At 36.7% G+C, this 13,058-nt stretch overlaps 1 protein-coding gene across 3 annotated transcripts in view; it reads left to right on the top strand.

The window, feature by feature from the left end:
* The first annotated feature begins 3,216 nt into the window (after window positions 1-3,216).
* LOC306847676 (NHS-like protein 3) overlaps window positions 3,217-13,058 on the top strand; it is a 52,946-nt gene continuing 43,104 nt past the window's right edge. For 2 of the 3 annotated variants that reach the window (XM_079381774.1, XM_079381772.1), the window contains exons 1-2: window positions 3,217-3,426; window positions 4,828-5,119. In XM_079381774.1, the coding sequence (XP_079237900.1) occupies window positions 4,882-5,119 (238 nt within the window). In that variant the 5' untranslated portion in view covers window positions 3,217-3,426; window positions 4,828-4,881. Of the gene's footprint in view, window positions 3,427-3,740; window positions 3,776-4,827; window positions 5,120-13,058 lie in introns of all 3 variants that reach the window. The other variant, XM_079381773.1, reaches the window with a different exon arrangement.

The following is a 13,058-nucleotide window of genomic DNA, read 5'->3' as shown; positions in this document are numbered from 1 at the left end:
AGTTTCACAGTAACATACTATATGAATGAACCAGGTGGCAGAGCACATTTCTATCATGACAAGATTTTAGCATGGTAAAGGATATGACAATGTTATTGTATTTGGCTTTTGCGGAATAGATCTGCTACACTGCTGCTGTTGGTTATTACTGTTGTTGTAGATTATTGCTGCTGCTGCAAAGCAAGGTCAAGGAACTTGCTACTGTCAGTACATATGCCGAAACGGTGCTGTGAGTATTTAAGACATACTGCTGCTGCACAAGTAGCATATATAATAACCCGTAGCAGATCTATACAGGTGGAGCTGGGGAGGTGGAGGGTTTCAGAGGAACTCTGAAAGCTTGCTGCGAAACGTTCTAGTGGATGCTAACCAGCCGTTTAAATGTAAAGCAGTAAGCTCATTTACTGTGTATGCAACATGAACCAATCAGCTTTTACCTAGTAGTTTAACACTGTGAATATCCTCAATTTATGTTAACGACCCATCAGTCTGCACCATCTAGAGTTTCATGACAGAACTTGGCATTCATTCAAGATGGATAATATTAATTCTAAAACTAAAATTAGAATCTAAAATATAGACTAAAATAAGGCTAACATATGACACAAATATTTTTGAGTATTATAAGTGAAAACAATAATATTGTGATTAAAATTAAACAGTTTTTCTGTTTTAATATGTTTAAATATTTGTGACTCTGGACCACAAAACCAGTCATAAGTGTCAGTTTTTCAAAATTTAGATTTATACATCATCTGAATAAATGTCTCATGGAGAGGCTTCTCACCCTTCTTCTGTGAGCACGCTGTTTAAGTGCAGCCCGGCTGACGAGGCGCAGGTGTGGCCGATCAGCCCGTGACGAGCTGTGAGCAGGTGCTCCACGTGAATCTCCAGGGCAACACTGATGTGGACTCGGGACGCTCGTCACACAAAGTATATTACTAATCAAAAAAATTTACATTTTACAAGTTTTGATATATTTACAATAGGAAATTTACAAAATATCTTCATGGAACATGATCTTTACTTAATGTCCTAATGATTTTTGGCATAAAAGAAAAGTCAATCATTTTGACCCATACAGTGTATTTTTGGCTATTGCTAGTGACTTAAGACTGCTTTTGTAGTCCAGGGTCACATTAAATGTTTATTATGTTCAGTGTCACATGATCCTTCAGAATTCATTCTTATATGCTTATTTACTGCTCAATAAACATTTATTACTACAATCAGTGTTGAAAACCACTGTGCTGCATTTATATTTTTGTGGAAACTAATGCATATATTTTTTTCATGATTCTTTGATTAAATTTAAAAGAACATAATTTATCTGAAATAGAAATCTTTTGTAAAATTATAAAGGGTTTTAATGTCACTTGACTGTTTTAATGCATCATTGCTAAATAAAAATATGAATCTCTTAATTTACAAAAAAATAAAAATATGAACAGAATGCACATTTTTATTTGTTTCAGACTAATGTATATCCTCAAATATTAAGATAACAGGTTATTAAATAGACTGCCATAGTCCATACTACCCTTAGCCTGTACAATGAACATGAAACCATTAGCAACAGACAGAAAACATCATCTCATAGGATGTTGTCAGAGTGGCAACATTCACATCTTTGAGTTAGCTCACCGTCAGCCAGGATTTAAAATGAAACCAGATGAGCGGGTAACAGATCCCTTGCCACCGATTCCCACGGGACATGACATCGCTATTAGCTATTCTTAGCCTGCTTTCTGTGGCTTCTCTGTGCTGCTAAAAAACGAAAATAGCGAATTCACAGCAACCAAGCTCTCAAAGTTCAAGAGAAAATTCCCTAGAGGGTGAATCACCATCAGAGGTTAAAGAGCTACTCAATACATTAAGGAGACAAATCCCTGCACATACTCTCCTTTAACCGTTTCCACTGGTTACCAGACCTCATTAAGGCAGACAGTGGCCCCAAAAGTATTTGGACACTTGTGCCACTCTTTAAAATGTATGGCTATCACTATATTATCTATAAAAAGTATGTTAAAATAGCCTATACGATACAAAATATAAAGTAGCATCTGCAAACAATTGGTCGTAGACAGTTTCTCACAGCTGACCTTACTTTTAACAAGCTGGTCTCAAGATGATGGTGATTTTGATGTTCCCTTCAAGTTCACACAGGTGTCCTATCAGAGCAACCCAGTGTTAGTTTAGTATCAGTGATGTACTATTATAGTTTTTATTATGTGAATTCGAATTAGATTTTTTTTTTTTATTACCATTTTAATTTTAGATAAAGTTGTAATTATGTTTTGTCATTTTTAATTTTTAATTTATTTTATTTTATTTTATTTTTTAAATATGTCTATAGTTCTTATATTTTTATGTCAGTTTTAGTTATTTTAGTAAAGTGATGCCTTGGCAACTAGTTGAATTAAATAATTCCAGTTAATGTTTATTTTATTTCAAATAAGGAGAATGTTTTCTGTTTAAGTTTTAATTTTTGCTGTAGTTAATGATAATGACCTTAACAGGTGTATTTGATCATTTTAATTATGAACATGATCCACTAGCATTTCAAACCATAAAGTGTCCAGATGCTTGTCTTCTTTTTGAACATGATATCTATTGTTTCATCATTTAAAAATACTTTCTTTAGTCTGTTTTGCTTTATCTGTCTTTACAATAAATAGCACTTTATTTGATGTTCTGCTACCTGATATAATAAAAACCATGTGGCTGAAATCCAAATACTTTTAGGAGCCAAAAAGAGGAATTTTTTCCATGTTTTGGTTTATTACTTTATTTTTAGCCTCACTCTCATAGCTAGTAGAGTCTACACGCCTCTAAGCCTGTCAATCATGTCCAAAGACACGCTACATCTCAGGTTTCAGAGTCCATAAATCACCTGTTGCTCATGTCTATTTTTCATATGCCAAACACAATGATCAGCCTTTTGGCTTCATGTCAATGTTTCGAAACCAAAGCCAGCCTGGATGATGTCTCTCTACCACCTCTGATTAGGATGACATAGTATAAGTTAACAAAAAAACAATGAGTGCATAAGGAAGAGAAACAGGAGGAGTGGACAGACGATGTCTAAGAGCGATAAGTGAAGGTAGAGAGGAGTAAAACGGTGTGTACATTGTGGTGGGAGCCTGAGAGAGAGAAAGAGAGAGAGTAATAAGAGGAAGAGAGAGTCGGGGAGGGAGGGAGCCAGCTTGACATTGTGAAATAGTTGGGTGGAATACACATGTGAACAGTTCCTCTCTGCACTGCGCTGAATGGTGACCAGGAGACAGGACAGGAGGGGGAGGACTGACCAGCATGGAGCTCCACTTACCCAAAAAGAGCTGAATAAACAGTACAACACAGCACTGCAGCAAAGACAAGACACACACTGAGAAACACAGACAAAAGGACGCAAGAAACGAAAGCAAGGTACCCTCTGGTGTTTTTGTGCGCTTTTGTGTGTGTGTGTTGCCACATAAAATGTGTGTTTGGGAATGTGACGACTGTTTTGAATTGCATGCTGTAGTTGTGTAAGTGTGATGGTGTGTTAGAGTTTGGGTTTATGAGTGTGTAATTGGGGTGTGTGTTACTCCATCCAGAGATTTTGTTGCTGTCGAATTATTGTGCTTAGGTAAGATTGAGAAATTGAGAGAGAAATACAGAATACATGGTCAATATTAGCAAACTGAAGCTCTTGTGGGTGAGTTGGATATAATGGAGTTTACTTCTGAATACTTTCTCAGACGGAGAGGAACTTCACTGCCTGCTTTTGCATAAGGTAGAGTGTTTTCTCTCCCTTACACTCTTTTTCTCTCATACCATCAGTTCTCGCACCATGACTGAGATTAGAAGGCTTAGCGAGAATAAACGTTTTCAGGGAATGAGGGTGTAGACGCTACATTTGCATGTGAATGCTGAAACGGGACTTGCAAGTGCCTGATACAAAACACATGTGAGGCATCTTTGGAGAGAGAGTAATAGTAACTTTTCTCAGATTTCACTGTGTCTATGGGTGCTAAGAGAGACTTGATATAGACACAGTAGGTGAAGTGGCTGCTGACTTCTGGGCATTTCTTCTGTTACACAGAAGTGTGGCGTAATGGTTAAAGATCTGGGCTGGTAATGAAAACGTTGTGGGTTCAGTCCCCAGTTTGTGCCCTGCATCCAAGGTTGCTCAAGAGGGACTGGACCTGTAACAAATGAACTGATCCTGGTCCTGGAAAAACATTCCAAACAGATATTTGGATTAGGTCTGAGATTGGACTTGAACATTATTATAATAGTCTGATTTTATGGGTAGATAATAGTTAGGAGTTGTTATTTGTTAGAAAAAATATTTTAACAAAACTGCTTTGCTGCTTATTGATATTTGGAGAAATTTTCAACCATGTCAAAGTCATGTGGTGTAACCAACGTACAAAAGAAGCATAAAACAGGATATTATATTGCAATATTCATGGCAGTGTGTTTAGGTCAATAAGTCTTGTAATATTTCAAATGATCTGACATAATAGTATGACAAGGTAAGTTCAGGCTGTAAAATGTCATGAGGTGCAACTGCCTAAAAACTACCAGTGTTTTCATAGTGGTGTTACTTTATGGTTACACCACTTGACATTAAATTGAACCTTTTCTTGAAAATGGTTCATAACATTTTTCAAAACCATATGAAACTAACATATATATGAATAGCACATTTCTATGAACTTGGCACATGTGTTTTTTTGGACACACTTACATGTTATTGAGTCACGTGTCATTTACTTATCATTTTTTTATTTTATGAAATGTGAATGTTCATGTTTCTTCTCTCTTTTGATGTTGTGGTAGGTGTTTTGAGTGGAATAGGAGAGCAGTCAGAGATCAGTGGTCATTGGTCTCAGGATGTCCAAGAGCAGCTCTGCGGGGGATCTGGTGCCCAGAGACATTACTGAGATCCTGGCCTTGCAGCAGGCCAGTAAGAAGAAACGAGGTTCATCCTTGGGCCGGGCTTTCAGCTGGTTCAAGGGCAGTAAATGCAAGAGGAGTCTCAGTAATGGGCATAGCCGGTCAGGAGGTCCATGTGGACAGTCTGGAGAGAGCACTACAGCCAAACAGATTCATGCCAGTGGTGACTCTAAAGGTAAGCAAAAACTCCTTGCTTGCTTCAAATTCAGTGTATTTATAACTAGTCGTGTTTTACCGGGTTTGTTTTTGAAGAATTGGATTAGTTGATGCTAATCAAAGATGCCTGATTTTGATATTTTAGATGGAAAGGTTTCAAAATACCATAAAATTTGGTTTTAGCCACGTTCTCTGGTGCCAGTCTGTCCAAACCTTGAACGTGGAATTTTGTTCTTGCTTTATTTGAATGGTTATCACTGGGACATCACTTATTCAAGTAGGATTAGGTTACAATCACAAGGACATGTCTTCTCTGGAATGGCTTATCTGCTATTTTGTTGTTTATTTTTGCTTCATGTCTTCCTACTTTACACTTGCTTTTGGGTTCAACTTTTCTACTGCAAAGACAAAACAGTGTTGATATGCTATTAAGTGTCTCTGAGCAAATCAGTGGCATTGTGTGGTGTTGTCACGGGTTAATGTTTTCTTAGCGTATCAGTTTGAATGCGACATAATAAGAATTGTCATATTCAGTATCATCCGGCACCAGTGTTGCCAGATTGGATGGACGATTTCCAACCCGAAAGCTCACCAAAACCCGTCTACTCCAATAACAACAAAAATTGCCCAAAACATTAACTGTCAAAATAATGTGATGAAATGTTCTTGCCCTGCCATGTAAGGACCAGTTTTTAACTCCTTAAAACAAAATAATGATGACAAAATAATATTAAAATAGATCAATTTCACAGGAAAAATACATAAAAGAGAATTAACAAATATGACTACAATATACAGGCAGACACTATGTCAAAACTGAAATCAAGAAATTAATCGATTCCCTCGAAAAAAAAGAAAAGAAAAAAAGAAAGTGCATTATTTTCAATGTCAACAATCATTAGCCAATTTAAATGCAAAAAGTGCCCAATATAAGTGATCGGAATAACTAATGTAATTGGCAGGTATTTCACATTCCTTCATGCACACATCACGACAGTCAAAACTGCGTCATTCATGAATACATACTGCATGATAATCCGACCTTAAAAAATCAACAACAGTAAAGCACTTTATCCTTCCTGTCACACTTTAACTTCAGACAGAACTAGATAGTCTTTCGTGAAGAACATATTGTAGAACATAATACAAAACTTGGCACAGTCCCATATTCAGTTTTGATTTTGATTAAATTATTCAACTGTGCTCTGATTTCAGTTACAATGATATTAGAGCCTTCGTGTCATCTCCCTCCATAGGTTTAATTGACGTTTTGAGAATTAAGTCACTCTTCCCACTCTTTTCCGTGTAACATATTTATATTTGGCATGATGATCACTTGAATATACTGCTATTCATTCAAAATCTGATCCCTTATCATGCTAAAAACCCATCAACTCATGAATCAGCACATCTGTCTGCTGATCCCTATAGTGATTGGCTAAAAGCGCAGTTGTTGACGTCAACATCAGCATCAGCCTCTTCTGCAGTGTGTGTTTAATAACGTCATGATGACTGATTGGATGCAGTACATGCACACTTGGGTTTTGTTTGTTAACTAATTAGTCCATACAATTTAGATATTTGAAAACCACCAAACTGACCCCAAACCTGCCCAAATTTTGTCTACCTGCCCAAGTAAATTCTTACCTGTACATGAAATTCAAAACCCAATCTGGCAACACTGTCCAGCACCTGTAGAAAGGTGAGAACACGCTAGAACACAGCAATCACACAGCAACCAACCAAACCTACTTAGCAATTCCCAAGCAACACCCCATTAATGCCCAAATATCCACCCACAACAAGCTAGAAACACCTTATCAATCATCTAGCAACACCCTAACAATCCATAACATCTTAGCAATGCCCTTTCAACACCCTATCAACAACCACCCAAGACAAGCTAACAACATCCTATCCTACACTCAAGGAAAAAAAAACCTGGAAACCATTTAGAAGCACTTTATCAACCACCCAGAACTTCCTTGGAGCACCCTAACAACACCCTGGCAACCACCCAGAACCTCCTAGCAACCACCCATATATTGTTAGCAACGCCCTATCAACACCCACGCAACCACCCAAGACAAGCTAGCAACATCATAACACCCTACACTCAAGAACAAAACCTAGAAATCACTTTAAAACCACCCATAATGTCCTGGGAACACCCTAACAACACCTAGCAACCATCCATATCTTACTAGCAACACCCTATCAACACCCAAGCAACCATCCAAGACAAGCTAGCAACACCCTACACTTAGGAAAAAAAACTAGAAGCCACCTAGAAACATTTAAGCAACCACCCAAAACTTCCTGGGAACACCATAAGCAACTGCCAATATCTTCCTAGCAAGACCCTATCAATGCTCAAGTAAACACCCAAGACAATCTAGCAACATCCTAACACCCTACACATAAGCAAAACAAATAGAAACACTTTAACAACCACCCAGAACTTCCTGGGAACACTCTAGCAACGACCTATATCTTCCTATCAACACACACGTAACCACCCACAAGGTAGCACAACCCTAGCAACCACCTACACCTAATGTAAATCCTTGCAACCACTCTAGCAACCACCCAGAACTTCCCAGGAACAATGTATCAACGCTCTAGCAATCACCTAGCAACACTATAGCAACAAGCTATAAACACGCTATAATCCACCCACAACCACTATAATAACACTCACCCTATCAACTGCCTTAGAAATAAACTAAAATTTAGAGAGAGATGTGCTGTAAGTAGACCTACAGCAAGAGGACTGAGGATCTCTGCCATGTGACATCTGCTCACAAATCCCTGTGTGGAACCTAAGATTGTAAGAACAATATTGGACACTACGTTCAGTATTATTTCCCCAACCTTTCTGCTAAGTGGTCTTGGGAAAGTTTTGCAAAGCCGGCCTCTGAGGTCCTCTTGGACACTGACTCTTTAAAACCTGCTGGACCACTTTTATGTAGAGGTCCAACCAGAAGAGCGGAAGACTATGTAAAAAGTCTCAGTTTCTGGATTTTTCTCTTCCTGCCCCCACAAGTCTCACACTCCCTGTTACACTGAAAAAGCCAGTAGACTTTGAGTTGCCAGAGTCTGTGAGTTAACAGGCACTTGGGACTTAAGCTGGACATACACTGAGAATAACATGTCATTCAGAGTCTTCTAGTCTCATATTCTCTTCTTATACTCCACAATTTATAGCATTTTCTGGTCTTTATGAGAGGGAGACAAAGCCAACGTGTGGAAAGGTCTGAGAGATGAGACACATGCTGTGTTATTGAAAGATGACAGATTTTTCTGAAATGCTTTGTAATATTACATCCCTTTTTCTTTACCTCATAATCTCTTTTTTTATCTGGTTTCACAGTCTCCAACCCAAAAAGTACATTTAATTTGAATGAATGTGTGCTTGTAGTGTACTTCATTTCGTAAAAGTATTTTTTTTTAACTTTACTTGTAGATAAAATAATATGAATGAAACAACCAAGAGTACACTTAAGTTTACTTTAAAGTACATTTTAAATAATTTTTATGATATTTTGTCATGCTTTGCAGAAGTACACTGTTTTTTTGATGTGATGATTAACATACTAAAGCACCTGCAAGTATTTGATTAAAATGTTAACTGTAATGTGTTATTTAATATTACATTTAAAGTTATATATTAATATCAATATTTTATAAATATATTATATAAATATTTTAAATGTACTAAATTGCAACTTCATCATTGCATGTCTCATTACAAATATATTTAAATACACAAAATACAAGTTTCAATAGAAATTATATTAAAGTATATTTTAGTTACCATAAATGTTTCTCAGTAAATTCAACCGTAAACTTTAATCATATTTCAAAGAAAATAGAGTAAAACATATAAAGTTGTACTGAAGTCCTACATACGTGGGTCAAAAACACTCTAAAGTTCAGCTAATTGTATTTCGTATCAATTCAAACTATAATACATTTTCATTTAATTGCAATTCAAATACAGTTACAGTGTTCAATAACATTACATTATTTTTATTAGAATATTATTTTAAAGTCTGAATTTAATTGCAATTGAAAAAGTTACTAATTCACAGAAGATGATGTGATTGCTTAGCAGGTTCTAGGGGCTTTATGTAGATGCTATAAGGCATTGCTATATAGTTACATGAAGGCACAAGACCCACTGATATTCCAGTCTATATACAGATATTGGATTTGGGACATGCTGCTTCTTGTGGGCCCGTCCCCAAACAAATAATTTGAGCTATCCTGATTCAGGACATTTCTGGGCTTAGGAGCTCAACAGTGCAGCACTAACTCCTTGCGTCACCCCTGTTTGACTGAGCTCAGCCTCTGTCTACCCCCCTCCTTCCAGCCAGAGGGCTCTATCAGGTCCGGAAGCTTTTTGAGGGGTGAGACCACTGTGCATGGGATTCCCTCTAACGGAAAACATAGACACAGTAAATGCGACTTAATGTGACCTTCATAATGTATAAAAAAAAAAAAAAAAATTTAAATCAATACATGTTTCTGTAGTTGATGAAACATGTGGGACTCTTATGACAAGTGTAGTGGAAATAAGGGGGAAAAAAGTGAATAAGAAGGTATATGTTACTTAACTGGTCATTCTTATTGTGGAAGCCAGACATCTGTTAACGATGATCTCGAATGCCAACATAGAATGATGACTTGTGGTCAAACGGAGGAGGGTCAAATGAAACATGAGCTTCCTGTAATAGCTCTGAAATGAAGAACATGTGAATGTTTAATGGGGTTTGGAGACACTGATATACATCCCAACGCACGTCACAGAAACACAAAGGAACAGAGTGACAAAAGACAGTAATTGAATGTTCCGAGCGCTTCTCTGCCCAGAGGACGGTTAAAGAGCACACGAGGTCAGACTGGGAAACTGTGATAGACATTAGGGTTAAAACTGTTTAAAAAGTCTTGCAGAGTAGAAGAATATGATGACATGTTTTCATAAGAAGTAAATTTAGTGTTGCTTAGAAGATTTTGAAGATAAGTAGACCTTTACAAAATATACAACCACGGAATTCCACAGAAAACTCTGCAGATTTCCACAGAATAGGAACACCAGCCATTCAAGTTCAACAAATGCATGATCATTTAATAAATATCTTTGCATATTAAACAGCTCTTTGCTGTACTTCATTCTGATTGGTCATTCCCAACATTACGCAATCAAATGTTTTTATATAATGACCACAAACTAAATTCCTGATTTTGGCTGACATGCATTCCAAGGGTTATAAAGAAATTCCAGTATTGTGTTGACTACATTACATAAATCAGTTTTAAATATTACTTTGTCTTATTTCCAAACCAGTAACAGCATTTTGTACTGTTTGTAAGACGTATTTTGACTCTCAAAATCATTTTAGGTCACTGGAATTCTGAAAATATGATTAAATATTAATGTACTCTGAAGTGTAACAGCTTCTCTGCTTCATGCCATGGCCGCATTACTAACATGGGTGTGCATTATAATCAATAATGAATTAGTTTGGAGTCAATTATTCCATCAGAAAGAGTCTAGTATTATCAGCTACATTCAACACATTTTACAACATATAACGCCACAATTCCACAGGTTTATCACCAAAGATTTTTAAGTTTGTTTTTGAAAGAAGTATCTCACAAAAGCTCACAAAAGATTATTTCATTACATACAGTAAAAATCATTAATATTATGAAGTATAATTAATTAACTAATTTATTTATTTATTTTTATTTTATTATTATTAAATTATTATAATTTAATTTAATTTATTATTTTTTAAAATTATTGATGGCAAAGCTGCCAGTTGTGCTGCTTAATAATTTTGTATACACATTGTTTTTTTTTCAGGATAATTTACTTTTTTTTTTTATTGAAAAAAAAATAAATAAATAGAAATCTTTTTCTTTTAAATAGAAATATTTTGTAACATGTCTTTACTATCACTTTTGGTCAATTTAATTAATCCTTGCTGAAAAAAAAGTATACATTTCTTAAAAAAATATTTTGAACCATAGTGTATTTTCATTGACTTTTCATTCTATATATTAACTCTGTCGAATAGAAACTTCTCCATTTTCTCTGCATCCTTCGCCTACGATTCCCAATCAGCCAAGTTGTCTCATGTGTGGTTTTCATTATGTAACTCACAGTAATGGATACACCTGTTGACATGTTTGTTTTATCGTTTACTCCAACAAATTCTTGCCCTCTCTCACCCTCTTCCAGCCTGTGCATGAAAACAACCAGGCAGCTCACTGACAGCCTCTCACTACCATCTTAATTTACATAAGAAAGCATTAAGTGTTTTTCTTATTACCACAAACCTGTCAGGGAGACTAAGGCACATTTCTCACACACCTCTTTTAAAGTCAAGATAAGTGGGATAAAACAACGTCACTAATCCCTTTGCAGTAAGATTTTACAGAGCTTCAATACACTATCCAAGTGCTGGACTGTTTAATTTTGGCTGTGGCCGTGATGTTGGTATAATGAAACAAGGACACTCTGACAGCATTAATGGATGAAATTGCAATTTAGAGCTCCAGAGAGAAAGCACAGGAATGAGGAGAGTCTAAAAGAAGCTGCCAAGGTCACGAACAAGTTCTCTGACCTCAGTCTGGGTCATGACGGTTACACCCAACTGTCCGGCAAACACACACAAGCTCAGCAAGGGGTGCTGACACACCCACACTTCTCTGCTGTGAAACCAGATTACAGTATGGGGATATTTCCTGTTGTCGTGGCAGCCAGCCCATGACCTCTTGACCTCCATACCTCTTTGTTCAGATCTATTAATACCATTGGAGATGGAATAATCCAGTCGCTATGTCTATCAGGGTATGTTTGCACAGCAGTACAAAGAAGTGTTACTTCTGTCATGTGGGTGGAACTTGATATTATTTTTTGGCTTTTCATATTCATCTTGATGTATCTAATATTTTACAATATATTTTGCTAAATTATGGCTGTACGCTTTATTACCGTATTACCTTACTCTGCATTGCTGCACAATTGCATAACAAAAAAGGAAAGTTATTTCTGAGGTAGAACAAGTTATTTTATGAAATGTTACCAAGACTGCCATTTTTATTTTGAAAAAGTACGCAAAAGAGTTAAAAAAAAAAAAAAGCTGTGCATCATCACTCAGAGACAAACATCACACTATAGGCATGAATGAGGAAAAAATGCTCTGTCTGCTTTTGTTGTGAAGCACAACACTTTTAGCTCTCCACTGACAGCGTTTTCACAGCCTTTGTTTTGCTTTGTCTCCTTCCGCCTGGTTGATGCTGAGATAAATTTTTTTGTTTCTTATAATGGATCATGACTCATCATCTCACCTTGACCTCTGATTCTCTTCTGCCTCCTCTAGCCTCTTCATAACTCTGGCACTGTCAGCAGGCATGCTAGGAATGAAGACAGGGAACAATGAACACACAGATATACTATGAAGGTTCAGGCTGGGCTTCTCATAAGGTTAGCTTTTCCTACCTTTTTAACTTGCAAAGACAAATTGTCTTGAACAATTAAAAAGGGAGGAAACAATGTTAAAACAATAATCAGAAAAGGACAAGCAGATCCATCTAAGAGCAGGTGAATTACATTTGTAGGTTGGTACTGAGTAAACTGGCCACGTGTCTGCCAAGTGTTGGATCTGGAGGAATGCAGGTGGATGGAATTTGACTTGATGCCACTTGGATTACACCCCTCATTCAAGGATAGCAATATCCCAGCAAATCCAGAACAATTGCAGATTTGTGCAAGAGAAAACTGTTAACTTAAAGAAATGTTCTCAGTATGGTTTTGTTTTTTTGGCGCAGTTTTGTGTGCTTAAGAACAGTGAGAACAGCAGGTTTGAGTTACTGGTCATTGAGCTAGTAAAGCATGAGCCAGCAATGCTTGCCAAGCTGTCTTCACCTAAATGCTCATTTCTCTC

The sequence above is a fragment of the Barbus barbus genome (genome assembly GCF_936440315.1).
Source record: "Barbus barbus genome assembly, chromosome: 27".
NCBI classification, from domain to species: domain Eukaryota; kingdom Metazoa; phylum Chordata; class Actinopteri; order Cypriniformes; family Cyprinidae; genus Barbus; species Barbus barbus.
Note: the sequence above shows the minus strand (reverse complement) of the source record. Positions and strands in the feature narration are given on the sequence as shown.